This window comes from Muntiacus reevesi, chromosome 19 (assembly GCF_963930625.1).
Source record: "Muntiacus reevesi chromosome 19, mMunRee1.1, whole genome shotgun sequence".
NCBI classification, from domain to species: domain Eukaryota; kingdom Metazoa; phylum Chordata; class Mammalia; order Artiodactyla; family Cervidae; genus Muntiacus; species Muntiacus reevesi.
This window is the reverse complement of record NC_089267.1, coordinates 42,123,137-42,148,964: the sequence shown is the minus strand read 5'-3', so window position 1 is coordinate 42,148,964 and position 25,828 is coordinate 42,123,137. Positions and strand designations below refer to the sequence as shown.

At 41.6% G+C, this 25,828-nt stretch overlaps 1 protein-coding gene across 1 annotated transcript in view; it reads right to left on the bottom strand.

Moving 5' to 3' along the window:
• The window catches only part of PREP (prolyl endopeptidase), a 132,394-nt gene that overhangs the window by 69,321 nt on the left and 37,245 nt on the right, over nt 1–25,828 (bottom strand). Inside the window, exon 7 of the mRNA XM_065911634.1 lies at nt 9,100–9,205. Coding sequence (XP_065767706.1) covers nt 9,100–9,205 — 106 coding nt within the window. The remainder of the gene's footprint in view (nt 1–9,099; nt 9,206–25,828) is intronic.

Sequence of the window (25,828 nt, the reverse complement as noted above, 5' to 3'; positions counted from 1 at the left end):
AGATCTCATAACAGGAGCTAAAAAGTGCACTCACATCGACAGAACACGGAGGCCCTGGCCTCTGACAACGGTTCATAAATGCAGAGCAGACACGGGTCATGCTCCAGGTACCTAGGAGAGCAGAAGCCTGCTGTTCTCTCTGGCCTGATGCCTTCATTCCGTCGCAACTGCCATACGGTGATGGCTAAAACATGGGCATGGAAACCAGCTGACCTGGGTCTGAATCTTTCAATAGCATCAGAAAAGCTAACTGGCCTCACCTTTCTGTTTCCTCCAGGTAACAACACAGGCTCCTTAGGGGTTGTTGACAAGACAATGGAGTATCTAGAACTTGGCACACAGGAAATGCTAAGAAAATACTCACTACGATCCCAATGCTGGTTATCAACCCAGCATTCCTCAAATGACAAAAATAAGGAGAATGTGGCTTCAGAACAGCACTATTTATTTGCTAACTGTGAACTTATAAAAATCTTATTTCCATCTCTCAGGGCACACAGCCATTTTCCTAGGAAAACACCTTTATAATCACTAATTTAAAAATTGGTAAAATTACCAATTTTGTCACTAGTACTTCATATTTTACTTCAAAATTAATGGTTTTTTCCCCTTACTTTTATACTGTCTTTTGATGTTCCAATTCTTTTGGGTTGCTGGCATTCCCACTCAGAAACACAAAGTTATTTTCTGATAACTCCCTGTGTCTCACAGAAGCCCTCCTTCTTAGCCTGACTTTTTAATGCTCTGATGACTTTCCTCAACTTGAGACAACTCACTTGTTTCAAGTTCCTTGAATGCTCATTCCCCCCACCCCCACCTTTCCTCTCCACCTTTGAAAGATGGCCAGCCCCACCAGGCATGAACATGGGAGTCAAAATTGTCACAGATGCCCAGAAACTAGAGGTCACCTGCCTTGCATTGCAGAGATGGCTGAGTGAATAATTTAAGTGTCTGACAAACACTAAGCTTCCTTTTGTAGTACAATGTTAGCATGTAGTGTAGATTGACTTCTAATGCAGGTGAAAGCCCATTTTCTTTAATGACATGAAAGCATTAAGATGAAGACATGGTGAGTGCTAAAAATTTTATCAATCTAAAATGATCAAACTTTCTGCAATAAAAGGTAAAAAGCTGACAGGTTAGTAAAAGTCTGGATGAAGCTTAAGATAAGCTTCTATTTCCTTACAAAAATCAGCATGTCAGCATCACTTATCTTTTCCTCCAATGTTGTTGCTCAGTCATGTCCAACTCTTTGCAACCCTGTGGATTGTACCACTCCAAGCTTCCTGTCCTTCATTATCTCCCTGAGTTTGCTCAAACTCCTGTCCATTGAGTTGGTGATGCCATCTCATCCTCTGTTGTCCCCTTTTCCTCCTACCCTCAATCTTCCCAGCATCAGGGTCTTTTCTAATAAGTTGGTTCTTTGCATCAGTACTGGAGCCAAAGTATTGGAGCTTCAGCCTCAGTACTTTCAATGAGTATTCAGGGTTGATTTCTTTTAAGATTGACTGGTTTGATCTCCCTGCTGTCCGAGGGACTCTCAAGAGTCTTCTCCAGCACCACAATTTGAAAGCATCAATTTTTCAGTGCTCAGCCTTCTTTATGGTCCAATTCTCACACATCAGAGTCTCATACATGACTATTGGAAAAACCATAGCTATGACTGTACAAACTTTTGTTGGCAAAATGATGTCTCCGCTTTTTAATATGCTGTCTAGGTTTGTCATAGCTTTCCTTCAAAGGAGCAAGCATCTTTTAATTTCGTCCCTAAATGCTGTGTCACGAGCAAAGACCACTTCATTTTAAGGATGATGACACGGAAGCCGAATGGTGTTAAGTTGCCAACAACAAAGATTTTAGACATTCAGAGTCCTTTGCACCTAACAATTACTTCTTATGAATCCTATTTAAAAACTTCTTATATAGTTGTACGTTTATTCAGAATAGGGCCAAATGGTCTTTTGCTGCTGATTATCCTATAAAATTGGGGAAAAAGTACCTGACCGACAACAGAAAAATGAAAGAACCCTAAAGAAAGGGGAACAAACAAAAGACAGACAGCAGAGAGGAGTGAGAGGGGATTCAGAGTTTCCAAACCTCAGACAGGTCCTAACTCTGGGCCTGGACCTGCGTGCATGCGGACAGCACCGCTGATAAACCCTGATGCTGTGCGCTGGCCGGCTCGGCAGCTGTCATCACTGCCGTCGCCCGGCGCAGCGCCTGCCGCAAAGCACAGCATGGACACGTGTCTGCTTCACCACTAAATACAACACTCACATGATCCGGTTTCAGACCGGACCTTGTGTACGTTTCTTGAGGAGGTAAAGACAAGAGAAGTAACCAGATTTAAAAGAAGTTAGCTGTTTCTTCCACTTTCCCAATAAGAACATCTAGAAATACAATACACAAAGTTAAACAGGTATGTTGAAAAACATCTTTTGTATTTTTAGGGTATAAATCTTCATGAAAATATTTTAAAAGTTCACATACTGGCAAGAAAAAGGAAAACTCTGAGGTCTGACATTTAATTGTAATGCAGAAAATATGTGAACATTTACTCTAAATTTAGTCAATATGAAACAACTTTATGTATTCATAATATTTATAGCAAATTTAGGAAACAAAGTATATACATACATATATATATATATCTCAAAAGAAATAGTAGTCTTGATTTAGAAAGGTGCAGAAATAGAAGAAAATCCAGACGCAAATCATACTCTTGCAAGGTTCCAGATGATTAACTTCAGCTACTCCACAGGCATGAATCACACTAAGAACTGCAGGGGCCAAGACTCAGCTGCCTTTCCCACTGCAGAACTAATAAAATGTCATGCTGCCTGGTATCCTAAGTGATACCTTGGCACCTCTATACTTTCAATGATAAACAAGAGAAGCAGAAACCTTCTGCTCATATAATACAGGACAGGAGAGACACGGTCTATACTTTCTTTCATCGTTCTCAGGATTTAATAGAAAACAAAAAAATTAATTCAAGAAAGTTAAACAGGCCAGAAGGGTAAAGATTACTCACAAGTAAATGAACAGGGTGGCTTCTCAAGCAGGGCCACCTGAGCACAGGCTCTCTAAAGGGGCAAGTGAAGTTATCGGAGACACGCTGGTACCCACCTACTATGAGTCTGTGTTAAAGAAAAGTTACCCGACACTTGTTAAAATGGTAATGAAGACTACTGCAATAAGGGAGAGAGATCACACGGAACTCCAGAAAAGACAGCTGGAGGTTTAGAGCCAATGTGCAGAATGAGGGGGTTGGTGGGTCGAAAATTACCAAGAGAAGACATCAGGGTAGGGGATTCTTGGTGAAGGCAGCTTAAGCACATGGGCGATAGCTGGGGGAAGAGGAATTGGATCCATACCAAGGGTACCGGACTGTCCTTAACCTGGCTTAGCAGGATTCCCACTACAACTGGGGCTCTGCGGGCCCAGAAAGGTGAGTGGGGGGACGAGGAATGAAGACTGAAGCCTAACTGAGCAGAGGCTTAGAGGATCCTGACTCAAGTTTGCTCAAGCAGAGAATCTCTATTGTTGTCAGACACTGTTCGAGGTGCTGGGGACCCCATGGCGAGTGAGACAGACAAGGTCCTTAACCTTCTGCAGCTCAAAAGGAATCACACACACAAGGTTTTTGTATGGAGAGAAAAGAAACCAGAACACGGGAAGGGGCAGAAGGGCCAGAAGCAGGAAAGCTATCACAAAAGCAAGAGGAAGCATGTTAACTCCCAGGGCAGAAGTGCCTCTTTCCCCAGAGAAAGCAGACGGTGACTTGGGACATGTGTCCGGCAGCCAGCGCAGAAGATGGTGCAATATTCCTTGGAGGGGGCCTGCTTAGCTGTTTTGAACAGCTGGAAAATTATAGAGACTTCTAAGGCCCAGACGATAGGCCAAGGGCAGTTTCCATCCGGTGATGAGCGAAGTAAGGAAGGGGAGTTATCTGTTCAGAAAAGTAAGGACAGGAGCAGCTACAGCATCAACTGCAGTTCCTGTGAACAGCCACGGCCCACAGTTTGCATGAAATGTGGTCATATTACTACTAAGTAAAAATACTGCAAATGTAAATGGCGGAAGTGAGGTTCTCCAAAGAGAGGCAAGGGTAGAAGAAGGATCTTGCTCACAGAGTAGCAGAGAGCAAGGTCAGCTAGTCCTTGAACAGAAAATCAAATGGGCATAAATGTAAGTCACTCAGAGAGCATACTTTTAACTCTCAAGATTTTTTCCATTCTATATTTATGTAGTTTTGTGTTCCTTAGGTGTTATCTTCTTCAGCGGTATTAAGTAGCCACTGGCCATTTTTTGGTGCTTCTCATTTCAAAATTCACACAGGCAGAAGGTTTTCTTGGAAAACAAAGACGACAGAAATGTTACAAAAGAGCTTCCTCAGTGAAATTATTTAGTTCTCCAGACAGGATATTTAGTGATGTCCTAATAAATAAAGAATTAATGTATAGGGAAAAGCTGGTAAATCTCCCTGCCTTTAAGGTAAACATGATTAAAATGGTAACAGAAAGGCCTGAGATTATCACAAGGGGTATCAATTTATGCAGTATAATATTGATTTCATAACACTGGATTTAGTTTTCAGTCACCAGCTATTCAGTCTAACTCACCTAACATTTCAGTTAACTAGCACATTTAGCACTTAACTTAAATATTATTCTTCCCCTTAGTTGAAACAGGGCAACAAAAATGCAGGAGCAGTGAGGGAACAGCAAGAAAAAGATTCTGAGTGGCAGTCATGGTCCCCAACTGGGTATATGCACTCTGGAATTTTCAGTTATCAACCTGAAAAATTAAACATGTCCCCCATGAGAGGCACACCTCTTCATGTTTTCTTCCATGTAAGAACTCTGCTGATTATGAATCGGGTTTTACATAAAATAATAACAAGATCTGTGTTTAGAGCAGCTTTGATACTAAAGGTACATTATTTTTAGGGCAACTTCAATCTATTTAATCTACTACCTAAAACCATTGTGTGATGACTCCAAATATTCCCCTTTCAGTCAAAAAACAAACGGATAAAGAAAGAAGGCATATGTGAGAATCCACTCTATGCCAGGAAGCCTGCTAAGCCCTTTTCTGTGCATTTTCATTACTCTTCACGATTGCTAAGTAGGTATCACAAAGTCGGTACCACTGCCTCATTTGTCGTTGTGCAAATATGAAGATAACTTTCCCAGGGTCACCAATTATTTAGTGGTACAGTTGAGGTTTTAAAGTCTTACTGTATCAATATACCCAACTGTAATGAAGAGGAGCTATTTTAAAAAATTTAACAATCACAATATCAATCTTCTATGTCTCTCCTGTTATAAACCAAACATACTCAGTGTCTTCAACAGTTAAACTCACCCACAGCACTAGCTTCCTCTAACCAGTCATAATCATGTAATTGTGCAAGTGTGCTCAGTCGCTCAGATGTGTCTGACTGCTTGCAATCCCGGGGACTGTAGCCTGCCAGGCTCCTCTATCCGTGGGACTTTCCCAGGCAAGAATACTGCATTGGGTAGCCTCCTACTCCAGGGGGTCTTCCCGATCCAGGAATTGAACCTGTGCCTCATGCATTGACAGGCGGATTCTTTACCGCTGAGCCATGTAGGAAGCCCCAATCATATAATTAACTCATAACAAATCAGCAATCAATTAAAACACACAGACACACACACTACCATCCCCAACCCCCCCCCCCACACACACACACACACACACACACACACACACACACACACACACACACACACACACACACACACACACACACACACACACACATCTTTCTAATCCTGACCTACACAATTTTGATCAGAAGAGTGGGAACTGATTTCCAGTTCATTTTCTTAGTACTGGTCAATCACTGCAACTGTTGAGAGCTTTCAGAATCCTAGGACTGCCATTCAAAAGAACTCCTCTGAGGCTTATGCTATTCATAGGTTTAATGCTAGTAAAGCAAAAAAGAAAAAAAAGACAGGCCCAGAACCATACCCAGAATTTAGCAACTATCACTGGAGAACACTCTACAAATTGCTCCCAATCCATCTGCGTGCAACTCAACGTCTTAAAATCCATCTATCTTATTCACATAAATTGTGTTTTCTTGTATACAGGATATTCTATACTTTTAACTCAATGAATTCCACTCACCGGTCAGTTGAATATTCTCATTTTAAAACACAGTATCAGGTTATTGTAAGACTTGTTTGCTCTGTTCCTTTCCATATGATTTTCCATGAGCTCACTGGGAAGGTCTTTTTGATACATCCACTTGTCTCAACTGAAGTACTGAGTTAACTGATCAAATTCTAATCTAGGTGTTACTGTTAAGGTATTTTATAGATATGATCAAAGACCAGAATCAGTTGACTTTAAGTAAAGGAGATTATCCTAGATAGCCTGGGTAGACCTGAGCTTTCCAGCAGAGCTGAGGCTTCCCTGAACAAGAAGAAATTCCACTTGGGGTTGGCAGTGTCAGCCTACGCCTGAGAGTTCCAGCCTGTCCCTCCTGACGGCCTGCCCTACTGGTTTCAGACTTTCCTAGCCAGCCAGCCCCCTAATCATATAAACCAATTCCTTGCAATAAATCTCTTAATATATATCTCCTACTGGTTCTGCTTCTCTGGTTAAACCCTGACAGATACACTCACTAACCATTGATATTTCACAAATATAAAATACCTAGAAATAACTTTAGTGAGAAATATGTAGTTTCCTATATAACTCAGAGGTACAGTCCCAAATAAACGTGAAGATTTACACGTAGTCCTAGTCAAACATATAGCTGGGTTTTATTCAGATCAAGGCAAAATAATCTTAAAGTTCCTCTAGAAGAATTTTTTTTTTTTTAAAGAGAGAGAGAACAATTTGGAAAACAATAATTGCTAAATTTACTGAGTGATTACTCTCTGCTGGGTTTTTCACCTAAGCTACACAAAAATCACCTAAAAAACAAAGACAATGGTCTCATAAGTCAAGGAAAGATCAAGTCAGGAAGGGAGGCCAGGACCTGGCATATTCTCTAAGTATCTTCCAACCTGAACAAAGCCTTCAGGATGTTTTTTAAATGCTTCCCTCTTTAATTCCTCATGTTCATTCACAGCTGCAAGGACTAGAATCTTATTTATGAGGGCCCAGTGCACCTCTACACTGCCTTCCTCCTGGAATCCCAATCTCTGCCTATCATGCCCTCCTCGTTAATTGCTCCTAAATGCTGAAAACATGGGGCAGAGAGAGGCAGCGGGGGAAAAAAAGGTAAGGACCCTAAGTGGTCAGGAAGAAAACAGAGGCACTGGCACTTACTAAGTCTCATTCAAAGTAGGACCGTTTATTACGAAAGTGGACACAGAAATAGCTCAGAGTGCGAAAGTGTGGAGGAAATTTTTTCTCTGCATTTGGAGTCAATTAAGCAATTTGTGTATCCTTTAATAACAGGCTTACTAATAATTTAAAGATATAATGGAGTAATGAATAGAAAATGAAAGCAGCGCTGTATGGAGGAAGACACTGTAACTGAAATTTTTGATGAACTGGAGAAAGGCAAAGTCCCTTCCACCATCCCAGGCCCAAGCAGGAAACCGTGGGAGGACCACAGCACAGGAACACCTGTCAGCTTGTCTAAGATTCGACCGTCCATGCTCAGCTCTGTGCGAGGCTGGACTTGCAGCTCAGGTGAGTGGTTCCTGAGCGGTGGCGTGCATCTTTCAGAGAACTTGAAAACCAAGGTGGATGTAGCAGTCATGGGATCAAAATGGATGTATCTCTTTCCTTTACGGATCTTGCTCAAAGAAGTTTAAAAATGATGCAGTACCCAATTAATAATATAAAATGGTATATATTTTCTGATCATAATGTAATATAGATAAAATACTAATAATGAGGGAATCTAATCAACAACTAGACATGAGTACAATATTGTATATTTTAAAAATTTATGTCAACTATCTCTGAAATATGGGGCTTCCTATGTGGCACTAGTGATAGAGTCCATCTGCCAATACAGGAGACGTAAGAGAAGTGGATTCAACTCTAGGTCAGGAAGATCCCCTCAAGTAGGAAATGGCAGCCCATTCTTGCCTGGAGATTCCCACTGACAGAGGAGCCTGGCGGGCTATAGCCCATAAGGTCACAAAGAGTTGTAAACAACTGAGAGACTGAACATACACATCTCTAAAATGTATTTATTTCATATTAACCAGAATATGGGGTAACTGTGCCATTATCTGGGTGCTAAGGGCTTCCCCAGTGGCTCAGTGGTAAAAAATCTGCCTGCAACGCAGGAAGACATGGGTTCGATTCTTGGGTCGAGAAGATCCCCTGGAGGAGGGTATGGCAACCCACTCCAGTCTTCTTCCTTGGAGAATATCATGGACAGAGGAGCCTGGCAGGCTCTAGTCCGTGGGGTCCCAAAGAGTCGGACATGGTTGAGGCAACTAAGCATGTGCTCACGCACTGGGTGCTAATATCCCTGATGGTTTTGGGGTCTGGGAATTCTCAGCACAGTAAATAGTGCTGTTGAAAAGCTTTAATCCTTGATGATGGTGCTGATATGATATAAATGTTGGAGGAAAAACAACATTTAAAATAAGCCATCTCCAGAATTCACAACTGGCTGGTCCTATCTTCATACCTATAGTTTCAGGAAGCAAGTCAAGCGAATACTGCACGTGTGTCCAGTTCTGAGAAGCTGTCTTATGATCACATATTAGCCTGATAAATTGTCACGGGTGTCCGATCTCCTTCCCGTGACAGTCTGCACCATTACATCTAGACAGTAATAATCCTTTACAGATCAAAGGGCCAGCTTCTCCTGAACACTCTTCATCTGCAATACAGACAGGATACTTTCACACAGAGAAACATACAAAAAATATGGTTAGCCTCGACCTACAGAAAAAATGCTAAAGCCAACAAGAGCTTCGTTCAATTTTTTTTCATTTTAAGGAATAATATCAAAAGAAAAGATCATAAGACCTGAGACGACATGATTAAATGGAAGAAGGTTTCTTGGGAAATCAATTAGAAGACCAGCATAATTGCTTTTTAACGGGGCTCTCTGGAATAATCATCTGTGTTTGAAAGACAGCTTACCAGTGATGCCGTTGGGCTCCTGGTGGAGGTCACAGTACCAGAGTCTGTTTACAGGATCACATCCCTCCCTTATCGACAATAAGACATAGCGACCGTCGTCAGATAACTACAGAGGAAACAGAAACAGCACAGGGAACTTAGTAGAATATATTTTTTATGAGAACACTGTTACACATTAAGTTAAAAAAAAAAAAATTCACTGGTATATCTTTACTGCAAACTTATGACTAGATAAGAAAGTTAGAAAAAAAGATAACATCAATTTTAACTTATTTTGCAGTTAATCACTTTAACAAAACATAGTGAAATATTTAAGTTGAAAATAGCAGTATATATAACTGAATGTCATGACTCAAAATGACTTTTACTTAGAGCCTATTCTTCATAGTCATTAATACTGTAATAATTTTGTATGGTGACAGATGGCTACGAGACTTGCCATAGTGATCATTTATTGTAATGTATTTGATTGTTGGATCACTATGTCATATACCTAAAACTAACGTAATAATCTATGCCAATTGTGCTTTCTCAAAAGTTAAAAAAAAAAATAAAGTCTATTCTTTAACTGAAAAATACATGCAATCTGTCATTCTGAATATTAATATCCTAAATTTGAATTTTTGTCATGGGTTACACATTTTAAAAGCTGTACTAAATACATAAGAATTAGCATAATGGGCGTGAATGAACAAAAGTTCACTTGTGGTTCATAAGGTTCACGTTAACAAGTTTCTATTGAACAAATGAACAACCTTTTACATGGATCTTTAGTCTTCTCTACACAAGGCAGCAGAAATAAAAGGCTGTGCTTCAGCGGCTATCTTTTACAATATTAAACAGAAGAATCTTAGGTAGCAAAAAGAATCTTGATAAATACTAATGCAACAAATAACACTTTTGAGTTGTCAAAATTGATATAAGTAGTATCAGATTATACATATCCTTTTGCAACTAATTTTTTCATTCAATATTTTAAAAATTAATCTATGTTGATACATGCATATTTACTTCACTGGTTTTAACAGAGGTAAAATATTCCAGTCTAGGAAAACACTATAATTGATTCATCTTCCTACCACATGAGCATTTAGATTATTTCTATTTTCTTCATTTGTGGTTTTTGTCCTTCTTTGGCCAAGCAACACTTGTGCCTTCATATATATGTTTCCTGGGGGTACATCAGTCAGTTCAGTTCAGTTGCTCAGCTGTGTCCAACTCTTTGAGACCCCCATGAACCACAGCACGCCAGGCCTCCCTGTCCATCACCAACTCCTGGAGTTTACTCAAAATCATGTCCATCCAGTCGGTGAAGCCATCCAGCCATCTCTCTGTTGTCCCCTTCTCCTCCTGCCCCCAACCCCTCCCAGCATCAGGGTCTTTTCAAATGAGTCAACTCTTCACATGAGGTGGCCAAAGTATTGGAGTTTCAGCTTCAGCATCAGTCCTTCCAATGAACACTCAGGACTGATCTCCTTTAGGATGGACTGGTTGGATCTCCTTGCAGTCCAAGGGACTCTCAAGAGTCTTCTCCAACACCACAGTTCAAATCATCAATTTTTCGGAACTCAGCTTTCTTCACAGTCCAACTCTCACATCCATATATGACCACTGGAAAAACCAAAGCCTTGACCAGATGGACCTTTGTTGGCAAAGTAATGTCTCTGCTTTTTAATATGCTATCTAGGTTGGTCACAACTTTCTAACTACAAGTAAAACTGCTCAGTGATACAATATGCACATATTCTACTTCACCAGATGTTGCCAAATTATCTTCCTAAGTGATTTTACTGACTTACACTCACGTATCAGTTATTTTCCACGTCCTATTCTGAAGGTGAATTATATGTGCCATCTTTGCTAGGCCATGATACCTAGATATTTGGTCAAACATTATTCTAGATGTTTCTGTGCAAGTGTTTTTCTGAATGAGGTTGACATTTAAACTGGTGGACTCTGAGTACAGCTGACTACCCTCTGTGATGTGATGCGCCTCAACCAATCAGTTAAAGGCCTTAGCAGAAAAGCCTGACCTTCCCCAGCCAGCAGGAACTCTGCCAGCAGGTGGCCTCTGGACTGAAACTTTCCTGGGTTTCCAGCCTGCCAGCCTACCCTGTAGATCTTGGAAGTGTCAAGCCTCCATAATCACAGTAGTCAATTCCTTCAAAAAAATGTCTCTGTCTCTGCCTATGTATTGTGTGCTCAGTTGCGTCCAGCTCTTTGCAAGCCTAAGGACTTCAGCCCGCCGGGCTCCTCTGTCAACGGGAGTTTCCCAGCAAGAATACTGGAGAGGGTTGCCACTCTCCAGGGGATCTTCCCGACCCAGGGACTGAACCCGCATCTCCTGAGCTGCAGGCAGATTCTTTACCACTGAGCCACTGGTGAAGCCCCTATATATATGTATATATAATATACAAACCAACAGGATACAAAATATATAATATATATAATTATATTATATGTTAATGTATATGTTAAAAATATATATAATATATATGTATATAAGATATTCAAATATCCTGTTGGTTCTGTTTCTCTGGAGAACTCTAACTAATACACTTACCAACAACTGTTATTCTTTCATTTATTCATAAAATAAATATTTGCTGAGCAGCTATTATGCACAAGACATTTTCCTAAGTGCTAAAGATAAATTGGGGCTTCCCAGGTGGTGCAAGTGGTAAAGAAGCTGCTTGCCGATGCAGAAGACACAGGAGATGCGGGTTCGATCTCTGGGTTAGGAAGATTCCCTGGAGGAGAGAATGACTACCCACTCCAAAACTCTTGTTTGGGAAATCCCATGGACAGAAGGAGTCTAGAGGGCTATAGTCCATGGGGTTGGAAAAGAGTTGGACATGACTTAGCCACTAAACAACAACAACAATGCAGTGTATTATAAAATGGTAAATGTCATACAGAACATATGAACAGGCCTGGGGAAGGGAGGCAGGGTGTGTGGGAGGGACTGTGGTTTTAAATATGGCAGTCAAGGTAGGTTTCGTAAGAAGATGTCTTTCCACTGTCTTCTGACTTTCACTGTTTCAGATGAAGTCATTCCTCACGCTTTTCCCCCTCTGTATAATGTGCTTTCATATCTGGCTGCTTTTAAGATTTCCTTATTATCTTTAGTTTTCTGCAAATTGATAATAATTTGCTTTAACTGGAGTCATCTCCTTCATATTTGTTGAGCTTCTTGAATATTTGGATTTGTCTATTTTATCAAATTCATAACATTTTTGGCTGCTTTTTCCTCATATAATTTTTGTATCCCCTCACCCCTACCCTAGGACATATCAGGTCACTTAGTATAATTCTACAGTTGAATGAGACTGTGTTTGCTTTTGTTTCCATTTTTTTTTCTCTCCATGCCTTAGCTTCAACATGCTGTCTTCAAATTCACTGATACTTCCTTTTATAGTATCTAATCTGTTATTAAGCCCATGTAGAGAATTTTTTGAATCAGATAGCTTATTTTTCATTTCTAGAAAAACACTTGGTTATTTTTATATTTTCTGTTTCTTTGTTCATTTACATTAACATTTGCTAAAATCCTTTTAAATTCATTTTCATAATTGCTTTTGAAATGTCCATATGTGCTAATTCTACTACTGTCATTTCTAGATCTGTCTTATTAACTAACTTCTCTCCTGGTTATAAGTCACATTTTCTTGCTTCTTTACACATCTAGTACTTTTTTAAAGTTGGATACTGAACATTCTGAATGCCATCTGGATTTTTTTTTTGGGGGGGTCTTTCTTTAAAAAGTTTTGAGGCTGTTCATTTTGTAGGTCAGCTTAATCCACTCAAGGCTTATGTTCAAGCTTTGTTGGGGAAAGTCTCCAGTCATACTGCAAAAGCATGAATGGCCATTCTGGGGTCTTTGCTGAATACCCTGGTTGTTCACAAGTCCTTTCCACTTTAACTGGTTAGAATGTGAAAATCTCCCACTTGTTAAATCTCTAGTAGTTGTCAGGTTACAAGTTCCTGGTGGTTGTTCACAGCTTGAGTCATGGAGCCTTGGTCTACGCGTGTACAGCTTAATAGTCAGTCTAAGATTCAGGGGGACACCAAGAAGGTTCCCAGGGGTCTTAATGGGTGGTGCCCCTCCTCTGGTTTTGTGCCTGCAAGTTCCAGTGGCCTCACTCTTCCTGAATTCGGATCTTTGGATCCCTAGTTCACTGAGGTTGCAATATCCTGGGGGTTCTTCTTCCTTGTGCCAGAATCAGAAAATTCCTCCAGGCAGAAACCTGGGGCTCCATAGGATAACATCTCTCTCACAGATTATAGTCCTATGATACCTGGAGATCAATATCTAAAACATATGTTTGTTCCATTTTGTATAGTTTTCTACCTGTTTATGGTAGCAGGGCTAGCCCAGCACCAGTTACACTTACGGCCAGAAGCAAAAACTTGTCAGTATGTTTTTAACTCATTTTTAATTCTTTATTGGATACATTTTTAGGGTATATTATCGTATAATGTTTAAAATACATAGATGTAAAAATTAAGAATGTGTAATTGAGGACTAATTAAAAAGAAAATATTTATGATTCATACAAAACCTAATAATGACATAGTTTTTATCTTATTACACAGTAGGATAATTTAGGGTTTTACTTACTTGCAGCATCAAGCTTTTAGACTTGGAGGAATTAGATTCCAGTTCTCTGGAAATGTCCACCCATTTTCTACCAGCAGGTTTGTAAACCAAGTGTATGTCAATTAGGTCTCTTCTGCATTTACAAATTAATCAAAATAGCTATGTGTGTCTAAGACATCCAGCATTTTTAAGCACACTGTATGTTGAACACCTTTTTCTCAGGAAAAAAAACTGTCTTAAAGCACAGAGGTAATTGGTACTTGTAAAACAGAAGTGGGATTCCAAGTAAGTATAGTTTGATAAAAGATTCTAGAAAACTGTTTAATGTGGCTGTTCTTTGTGACATTTTGTCTAAGTTCTGAAGTAGTCTCCTTTCCAAGAAACTGAATCATATTTTCTTATATGAGTTTTGGTCACAAGTTACACAAGAGGCCAAACGATTCAGGTACACTCTCTCCATCTCTGTCTAGGCTTCTTGTAGTATTTTCAAAGATCATCAAATGGTTTTGGAGAAACTGCATATACATTTATGATTTCCATGAATTCTTTTCTCCATCTTCATCTCCATCCTGGAGAAGGAAATGGCAACCCACTCCAGTGTTCTTGCCTGGAGAATCCCAGGGACAGAGGAGCCTGGTGGGCTGCCGTCTCTGGGGTCGCACAGAGTTGGACACGACTGATGCAACTTAGCAGCAGCAGCATCTCCATCCTCCATCCAAATTACTTGTCATTATGTTTTAAGTGGGTTTCTTGAAAATGAATATCCGAAAATGAATGTCTGAGTTAACTGAGTTGAAAAACTCAATCTAAGAACCTTTATTTTGTCTTTCTGTTATTGCTTCTACATCTTTTAACATTCTAGTTAACTTGCTTTCCCCTTCTCATTTCCTGTTTATTAATATAAACTTTTAATTAAGATAAACTTCTTTATAAACTCTTCCCCTTCATTGACTGCCCTGTGAGTTAAATACTCTTGTTTCTAGTCTTTTATACATTTTCCTTAAGTTTTTCATATACATAGTCAATAAACCAGTGTCCAGAAATTTAGAAGTTTCACCGTATTTTCAAACTGTCCTATATTATTAAGAATATCATTAGCAAAAAAAAAAAAAAAGAATATCATTAGCAACATCACAATTGTCACTTTATTAAAAGTAATGGAAAGCAGCCTCGTTAATAATACTTCATACTTCTGTTCTCTTGTCCTTTAAACAAAGACGGACTCTTAAAGTTTGGTGCTTAGAGTCATGCTACATCAATCATAAATGATGGCTAATTCAGCAGCAGTGATTCAGTCAACAGAATGACAGGGCAGTGAAGCTCACTGCAAGAACCACACCAAACGCTCGATGACAGCTGTCTCAAGCACATCTAATGAGTTTTTCTCGGTATTTCTGGCTGCACTAAATGGCTGCCGTGGTTCATATTTAATCTAAGGCAGGAAGGTCCAAGGGAATTGCTGTTGGGATGCCAATTAAGTCAGTCTCTCTTCCCCGCAACTCTGATATTTCATAGCCACTAAACAAATATGCTCAACTGCAAACAACTCTGAATTTTCAAATGCTCAAGCATTTATAAGATTGTTGCTCCAAAATATATACATTAGGAAGTACCTTCTTACACCAAAATGTAATCAGTAACAATGTATATTCAACTACCGCCTCACATTCAGACTATTTCAAGACAGTTTAAAAACAGAATTTTGGGACTCACTGGCAGGGGAAGACAAAAATACTATTGATTGAGGAGGAGACCTTAAATCTCAAGAGCAGAAAGTGAATTTGCTGAAATCCAGATAAAAGGAAAACAGAAAAGCAGGAGAGCCAGGGGTCCCATCAAGCCTTCATGAACTGTATAAACTCCAGTTCACAAAATACTGTTTTTCTTTAAACAATATGACATCAGAAGAAAAACCACGTTCTCTGGAATCAATTAACCTCATTCAAAACCACTGACTTTTTGCAACAGGGGTGCAACAATGCTAGCCTGACCAATTATGAAATACGTAATTCTTAAGTCACAGCTTCCTTTCACTTTATGTCCATATAGTTTTAAGCAAATTTTCCTTAAGTCAAAATGATTTTATTTCATGAAAATCTGCCTTTTATATAAATACATTTTAACAAAAACAAAATTCTAAGAACTACTGTAAATACTGTAAATGTAAATAAAATATTTACATTTGTTGATACTAGGTCCATTGATTATATTTCAAACAACACCAACAGGATGAAAGCTAAAACTCTTTACCATTCTTACTATTGACAATTCTTGTTAAAAAAGTGCATTTCCCTTTAGACACAAGTTACCTTGACAATCTAATTGTATGAGGTCATTTGTTGAATTACACTTAGAGTACTGACTAAAAATCTTTAGAAAATGCTAATTAAGAAAGACAGGAATAATATCTATTGATATTATTAATATCTAATAATATCTGTTGATAAAAGTATCTGGAACAAGAAAAATTCAAATATATAAAGAATGTGGTATTCACAGAAAGTGTGTTGGTCATTCAATTATGTCCAACTCTTTGTGATCCCATGGACTGCAGCCCACCAGGCTCCTCTGTCCATGGAATTCTCCAGGCAAGAATAACTGGAGTGGGTTGCCATTTCCTTCTCCAGGGGATCTTCCCGACCTAGGGTTGAACCTAGGTCTCCCACGTTGCAGGCAGATTCTTTACCATCTAAGTCACTAGGGAAGGCTACAAAATATTTGGCAATCTGCTGGTACTTAGCTATTCATTATCCATAACCAGATGACTTTGACAGATTAAAAAAAAAAAAGCCAAAAGCTATCCTCCCTTGCTCTGGGGTAGATGAGGTTGAAGATAAAACTGTCACAAATGGTGGCTGGTTTTAACAGGAGAATCCCTGGCCAGGCAACTTTCCGTCTCCTTTACAGAAGACACAATTTAACATGTGCCACCAAACACAGGCATCTACTATTTAGGGGAGTCAGCGCTGAGGCTGTTCACTCAAGCAACACTTGCTGAGAGTCTCCTGCCGCTGAGCCAGGCTCTAGAACACACAGATCAGAGCAGGACAGGGCTTCAAGATCGACGGCTCAGGTGGGAAAGTCAGACTCACACACGCACGCACAGATATAAAGTAATACTCTAAACAATACTGAGAAATCTAACAGGGAGGGGAGCTGGAAAGAAGAGTGAGATCGGAAAAGGTCTGGGGGAAGGACTGGTCTCTAACTAGTTCTTTAAAGAGAAGCAGCACTCCTCTAAAATGGTTGCTTGACTTTTTCCATTCTCACAACTGCTATGATGGCATAGTACCTGGTTCAGGGAGCTATACTTAACATATCCATTCTCAAGTGCACACCTCACAGACAGCAGCGTTTGTAGTGGACGCGGCTGTCTGCTGAAGCCCTCGTTCCCCAGCTGCGGGCGCTGGGAGCAGACAGCACTCAGCTGAGCAGCTCAGGGCCTCGTCCTCCCAAGGACATATTCTTCCGGGCTCATCCCACATGCAGTGACTAACTACTGCAGAGGTACGAAAGCCCAGATCCCTCGCTCCTAGTTGGGCAAATGCTGAAGGGCTAACAACCTAGCTCATAGGAGCTCCCTGTAGGACTGGCTGAGGCCCTTGTCATGACTTATTCAACTCCTCCCCCTTCTACCTTCACTCCCGAGCATCAGTCAGCTCAGTCGTGTCCAACTCTTGGCGACCCCATGGACTGCAGCATGCCAGGCTTCCCTGTCCCCAGCATAGGCGAAGGTTTTAAAAGCACTCCCACTGAACCTGATCTGTGACACCATGCAAGGCATCATCTAACCTGGCTTCTCATCTTGACATATTTTATACCATTTGAAGGAAACCTTCTAAAGTGGTGGCTTCTGGTTTTGAAGAGGGACACCAGCCGATAATAGCTGCCATGTGGATTTCCAGTTATCAAAAGGAAGGGCATAAAACATGGGGTTATCAGACTTTATACTCCTAAAGAAGCCACATTAACCCACTGAGAAAATTTAACTGTGCAAACTGTGGTATTAAGCCTCACCAAGACAGTAATATTTACCAAGGGAACCTTTGACAGACATCATGGAAACTATTCAACAGTGTATGCACTTTATTCTGTTAGATTCACATGTGCTGTTCCAACAGACACAGGACACAGTGCCTTCGGGAACACAATTCCTACAAACTCAGCCGCCATCAGACACGAAACTTAGAGATAAGAAGCAGCCAGGACAAACCTCCAGGGAATCTAGTCCCAAATAATAGGTTTTTGTGAAATTTCTTCAGTGAATACCTCATGGAGGAGTGACCATGATCCATTCAGACCAGAGTCTGGCTCAAGCTGCACTGTGTCCACAAGAAGTCAACATCTCTACCACTGGCTCATTAAAGGCTTTTTTTCTTAATAGGAAAACAACAGAAATAAGTGTTAAATTGAACTAACATACTGATAATAGCAATTCTTCTAGAAAACAGAATCTTTGTATTTTAAACAATAAACTTATTATTACAAGCATAAAAATCCTAAAGTAGATGAATTTATTTTTATTCTCAATATGGTAAAAAAAAAAAGCAGCTGGGCGTTCCTTTGACAGACATCTGTCTGTCAAAGGAGAGAGCCAGCTTCTCTTCATGAACCTCCTATTAAGAGAAAGTTAACAGATGATCACTTCTTAATATTTTAAACTCTCAACCCTGATGTTTTAAACTATCTATAAACTGTCTTCCAAAACATCAAGACACATAACTAATATTTACATATACATAGATTATGTGGACTTTCATTAAACTTATTACCCTTTTTTAAAAAAAGCTCATAAACTGTTTTATGGTAGAGCTTCTGGACTCCATGGTTACATGCTTGTGTTAACAACCAAATCTTCATGGACATGACATTTCTTTAATATATATAACTTTTTCCACTTAGAATCCAACAAGAAGAGGGTGGAGGAAGTTTTTTCATAATTTGAAAGTACATGCACTTTTACATAATCTAGGGAAACTGTCAAATGTCAAACTAATCACCTAAAGGGACGGCTTCTCATTTACGGGACTCATAATGGATTTGTTATGAAAACAGGAGACAGTGTCAGCAGCAGACACACAGGGCAGTCATTCATAAGCAATCTGACATGCACTGACCTAAACATTTCTAATGGGTAGTCCTGAAATCAGCTTTCCCAATACTGGGTGCGACCACAGCAAGGAGGGAGAAAAGAAATGAACCCCAGCACTCTGTGATATGTTGCTGGGTATGCCAGAAACAGACACAACAGAACATTCTAAGAAAAGAAAACACATTCAACGGAAAATGAGCAATGGGGGTCTCAACATGCTATAGTCACTCTTTCTCATCCACCTGATTGTTTCTCTGGTGCGTAAGCTTGGTTATATGAGAATCAACTGTTCTCTTTTCTCCCTTACTGAGCTGTAGGGTGGGGGGTGGGGGGTGAGGGTAGCTGAGAAAAGTGATGATCAACAAATCCAATTTTCTAAGGCAAAAACAACTCTCCCCCATCAGGAGCTGCGTCATGAATTCAGAGCAGTGCCCCCTGCAGCCCTTCTCACATCCAGGTCTTTGGTTTGGCTTCCTGACGTTCTGACTTCCCCACCATGCTCTGCCCTGCGCGTCCAGCAGTGTGATGGGGCTTATTGCTTCATGCAGTGCCAGTGAAAGAGAGGACGAGAGCGGTGAGCCGCCTTGGACACACACGGTCTGATCAGGAGGACCCCCAAGGACCGCCTCTCCTGAGATGAACAGATGGAATCCGTCTTCAGGAGCCGGTGAAAGGGCACCCCCTGGGACAGCACTAGGGGGTGAAGGGTCACCAACCATCGCCTATGCCGGCAGCCTCGGGTTCCAGCACCAAAGTCAAGGCCAAGAGGACAAGGGTGTCCTTAAAACGACACACAAACTGAGCATGGGGGCAAGTCTGTCACGGGTCACCCCCCACCCCAAGCCTCTCTGTAAACCTAAAAATGCTTATTTAGTGTAGTTTACTACAGACAAAGCATCCCCCATCAGGGCCAGAGCCTGCCCATCTCTGCTCCTAGGTACCACCTGACCCTGGCACAGTGGCGGGCCCAGGTAAGGGCTTCCAGGTATTTGGGGAGCAAACACGTGAACTGTGTTGACCAGGAAGAGAGCCGCCAAACAGTTAATGCTCAAGCCCAGAACTATCCACCAAGAAAGGCGCAGGTGAGGCAGACTTTCCTGAGGAACATAGGAATTGACTGCTTGCCCTGTAGGGCTACGCCGGGCACAGCAGCGTCTGCGGGATCTTTATGTGCATGAACCTCAGCAGAGGAAGCATTAAGCATTAGGTAATGATTTTACACGTTGGCATATGTGTAACATATACAAATGTGTACACAAACACAGCTGACCCTTGAGTAAGATGATTCTACTTACACACAGACTTTTTTCAACAGTAACTACTACAGACAGAAAGCCCGAGATTGGTTGCATCTGTGGATATAAATAGTGGACAGGGAGGAATCACATATATAAAGGGCTGATTAAGTTGTTAGGATCCTTAACCCCTGCATTGTTCAAGGGTCAGCTGTATATTCATATCTTAATTACTAGGGACCACAGTGAACATGTGAAGATGGTTTATGCGGACACGTGATAAATATTAAGATCAGTATTTGTTGTTTAGCGGCTCAGTCATGTTCGACTCTTTGTGACCCGACGGACTGTAGCCCACCAGGCCCCTCTGTCCACAGAATTCTCCAGGCAAGAATACTGGAGTGGGTAGACACTTCCTTCTCCAGAAGATCTTCCCAACCCAGGGATAGAACCCACATCTCCTGCTTGGCAGGATTCTTTACCACTGGGCCACCAGGGAAGCCCAAGGGATTGCCTTTGTTAAAAAACAAACCTCCCTCACTCCTAACTTCCCCCAAGAATTAGGTACAACAGAATTAGGTCCTCAGTGTAGGATTCAGCTGAATCTCACAAAGACGCTGGGCATTTTCTCTTTAGTCCCTGAAATGCCAGTATTTTGGCCACCTCATGGGAAGAGCTGACTCATTGGGAAAGACCCTGATGCTGGGAGGGATTGGGGGCAAGACGAGAAGAGGCTGATAGAGGATGAGATGGCTGGATGGCATCACTGACTCGATGGACATGGATTTGAGTAAATTTTGGGAGTTGGTGATGGACAGGGAGGCCTGGCGTGCTGCGATTCATGGGGTCGCAAAGAGTCGGACACTACTGAGCGACTAAACTGAACTGAACTGAAAGGGATGTGATGTGTTTTCAGAATCTATACTCCAGAGCACCCTCTGCTGGTAAAAGTGTCTCAAAATGCTCGCTTTGTGTGCATGTGTTTTTAATGCTCTACAAATCACTTTAAAACAGATTTGGGGTGGCATGGGGTGGTGGAGTGGAGGGTGTCCAAAAGAATCTTCTAAAACATGGCCTTTTTTACCCTCCCACAACCCTGCCCTCCAACAGAAACCTCACGGTCTACCTTACATAGTAACTGACATCACTGTCCCTCCATGTTACACCCAGGAGGCATAAGGCAGCCGCTCTTCTGTGATCCCAGCAGCTGGAGGTGTGGAGGGACCAAGGGGAGAAGGCCTGGGCTGGCAGGTGAGGAGGGCAGTGCTGAACACTGCCTGCACAGCCGGGATGGCGCGACCGGGGGACGCGGGGTCCCCGGGACAAGAGACACCGGGAGGGCAGCTGGGGGGTAGCTCCAGGCCCCTGGAAAGGTCGCTGCTGCCAAAGGATGGGAAGCAGGGGCGGCAGAGAGGCAGGAACCTCAAGGGAATCCTGCTGAGAGGAGGTTTGGGGGAAGGGAGGATGGTGGCCAAGGTCAGCCAGAATTTAAGGTCTGCACGAGGGAATGCGTGGTTCCAAAGTCCAGAGGGTCCCAGAATCGAGGGGATCTCACCGCAAAAGGGGCAGAGCTGGGGCCCAGGCACCAGTCAAGACTGAGAGCCACCGGAGACAGGGACAAACAGCTCCAGATGAGCAAAAGTTCCCTTCCCTTCTCCAACTCCTCCCTCGCTGGCCACTGGAGAATCTAAAGCACCATGAATGGTGAGGAGAGATAACAGGCAATCCTGTCATTGCTCAGAATGAACACTCCCCTGCTCCTAGAAAAACTAAAACTATGTTTCAGACTGACCATCGCCCACTTCCTTCCTGCCCCTTCATACCTCCTCCTTCCTGTTCCCATCCTCCAATTCCTAAGCAACCACTGATCGGTTTTGTCCCATTATAGACCAATTTGCATTTTCTAGAGTGTTATATAAATGGAATCAAACACTGTGTACGCTTTCTTTTCTAGCTTCTTTCACGGAGCATAATTATTCTGACAGTCATACTTGTTGTTAGGTAGAGCAATAGTTCATCTCCACAGTGGCATACCCACTATGGAAAACAGTATGAAAGTTCCTCAAAAAAAAAAACAAAAAAAAACAAAACCTAAAAACTAAAAACAGAACTGCCATATGGTCCAGCAATCCCACTCCTGGCCATATATCCACACAAAACTGTAATTCGAAAAGACACACACACCCAGTGTTCATAGCAACACTATTCACAACAGCCAGGGCATGGAAGCAACCTAAATGTCTGATAGATCAACACGTAAAAGAAGATGTGGTGTTTATATACAATGGAATATACTCAACCATAAAAAAGGAAGAAATAATGCCAATTGAAATTATCATGTGAAGTCAAAAGAGAAAGATAAATAACGTATGATGTCATTTATATGTAGGATCTAAACCATGACACAAACGAACTTTTCTACAAAACAGAAATAGATTTACAGAACATAGACTTGTGCTTGTCAAGGAGGGTGGAGGAGGGGGAGGAAAAACAGATTGGAAGTTTGAGACTAGCATATGCAAACTATTAGATATACATATAACTAAATTACTTCACTGTATATGAGAAAGCAATACAGCAATACTTCAATAAAATAAATTTTTAAAAAACAGTTCATTCCTTTCTATTGATGACTAGTATTCCATTATATAGATGTACTGCAGTTTATTCACTCATGCACTTGTTAATGGATACTTGGGTGTGTCCAATTTGGGGCTATCATGAACAAAGCCACTATGACTACCCATCTCCAAGTCTTTGTTATGGGGAAAAAATATAATCAAGAAGAGGGAACAAATAGTACCTACTCCACCTGTTAGTCCCCCATGTGCTCCTGAAACCTAGGCTGGGGAAATGCAGGCAGTACGTAAACTGGAGACCTGATATTTTGTTTTGAGCTGCAGTGACCCTTTAGTAGGGCTTTCCTAGTGGCTCAGCAGTAAAGAATCCACCTGCAATGCAGGAGCCTCAGGAGACATGGGTTCAATCCCTGGGCTGGGAAGATCCCCTGGAGGAGGGCATGGCAACTCACTCCAGTATTCTTCCTTGGAGAATCCCATGGACAGAGGAGTCTGGCGGGCTACAGTTCATAGGGTCTCAAAGTCAGACACAACTGAAGTGACTTAGCACACATGCACAGACCTTTACTAGCAGTTCTAACACCGTAAAGTGTCCAGAAAGCTATGGGTTCTGCCAAGAGGTAGACACTGTCCTGGGGAGAGATGCTGTCCTGGGCAACAGAGGGAAAACCAGTGCTGCTTCGTGATGGTAACTTAATGGGCAGCTCAAGGCAAGAAGGACCTATCCACGCAGGAAGGCAGAGGAGGTCTCTGTGAAGGAAGGAGATGAGTCATGAGATGGCATCTAGGATATAGAGAGAAGTCTTCAGACGACCTGGAATGCAGCAGCCCAAAGGGCGGAGGGTGGCTCAGCAGAGAAACTCAGACACCCTGCACTCAGACGGCCACCTGCCCACATGTACCTCCAACCACACCCACAAAGCCCAAGGCTCCAGGGGACTCTGAGATGGTGTAATAAACTCTCCACCCATAGACTGAAAAGGGGCCCTGAGGAAGCTTAAGAAGCACACTTGCAGAGCTCATGTGACTTGCCCAAGGCCACATAGACAGGACTAAAATTAAAATCTCCTGATTTCTACTGCAGTCTACTCCTGTTACTAGAGTGATGAATCCTCCAATGAGAGACGCTGTTAAGTGTATTCACAAAATACTAGATTCAAAAATGACAATTCCCAGTGGCTCAGATGGTAAAGAATCTGCCTGTAATGCAGGAGACCGAGGTTCGATCTCTGGTTCCGGAAGATCCCCTGGAGAAGGGAATGGCAACTCACTCCAGTATTCTTGGCTGAAGAATTCCATGGACAGAGGAGTCTGGCGGGCCATAGTCCATGGGGTCACAAAGAGTTGGACATGACTGAGTAACTAACACAAAAGGCACCATTGAAAAATAAAAGTAACAACCACAGCACGTGCACTTGGGGTGTGGTTGTGATTGGGATTACTGCTTTCATCTAAGGCACAGGTCACTAATAAACACTGTTAGAAGACTTCCTGGTGGCCCTGTGGATAAGACCCATGCTTCCACTGCAGGGGGTACAGGTTCAATCCCTGCTCAGGATACTAAAAGATCCCATATGCCACAAAGTGCAACCAAAAAAAAAAATTAAAAAAAAAAAGCAAGGGCAGGGGGGTTGTTAGGAAGTTGTCTGCTTCACTTGCAGTGAACGCCCTGAGCAATCTCTGCACCAGGCAAGGTACTGCTGGTCCAGCCCGCCTATAGTGTACCTGTTTCTTGGACTGTCTTGGGATTTATCACACTTCACTGACAGGTACAAGAAGCTCCCACATTGAGACTTTTTGCACAACCTAGATTTTTCTTACCTGGAACTGAATCATCAATTCAGGGTAGACCTGAGGCTTCTGTAGGCTCAGAACTATATATAGCCTCTGTGTTTAAGGGATGAAGGCAGTCTTTCATGTAGCCAGAAGGTCCTCTCAGCAGGACCTGCCCGACTCACTCCGGCCACTGAAAGGGTGACATCTAAGAAAATCCCTCAAGCAGCTGGAATACAGCTTCATGAAATCTACACGCGGTTTGTGTCTACTAAGCCTACCGCTTTGCTTACGATTTCCTCTGCACAATCTGCTCATCAGGGCGCTGATTCAGCATAGAGTTCCTCAGGACTCGCTGGACACATCCTATGAATTTCTGTTTTTCTATTTAACAATTTCATTTATTGCTTCTGTGCAATACAGATGCAGTTCTCCATTTACTACCATTCTTTAAATGGTCATTCCTGCTGTTTTCACATGACCTCTTACCTTTTGTCAAGGGAGGCAGAATGCATGCTGATTAAGAAGATACAGGCTGTGGGTCTAACATACCCAGCAGGCAATTCCAATCATGGACTTGCAAGCTAATCATACTCACAAGTATTTTATTTTGACTATGCAATGAAATGATCACTGCCCTCTAAAGGTTATGGTAAAGATTATACTAGATGAAGTACACAGAGTGAATATCTACTGAGTGAATGGTAGAAGGATCATCCAAACTATTTAAATTTGCTTTTCTTTTCAGTTGCCTAGCCACAGAATTGAATATATGTATGTTAAATGCAAATAAGATATATCTCGACTGTATTTTTAAAAACTGGCTACTAATAGCAGCATTATTCACACTCGTGCTGTGGAAACACCCCAAGTGTACTTACAGATGATTGAATAAACAAAGCGTAGTACAGGTACACAATCGAATATTATTCAATTTTTAAAATGACAGAAACTCTGACACATGCCGTAACATGGAAATAGACCTTGAAGATCTTGTGCCACGTCTGTGCTCAGTTGAATCAGTATGTCTGACTCTCTGCGACCCCATGGACTGTAGCCCGCCAGGCTCCCCTGTCCATGGGGATTCTACAGACAAGAATACTGGAGTGGGTTGCCATGCCCTCCTCCAGGAGATCTTCCCAACCCAAGGATTGAACCCAGGTCTCCACCACAAATGGATAAATTCTACATAATGACATTTACATGAGGTATCTCGAGCAGTCAAATACATAGAGACAGAAAGTAAAATGGTGGTTACCAGGGACTGGGCGGAAGAGGGGATGGAGAGTTATCACTTAAAGTGTACAGAGCTTCAGTTTCACAAGACGAAAAAGTTCTAGGGTAACGGTTGTGCAATAATGTGAACATAATTAGTGCAACTGTACTCTATAAACGATTAAGCTGACAAATTTAGTTGATGATTAAACGGATAAATTTTATGTTAACTATA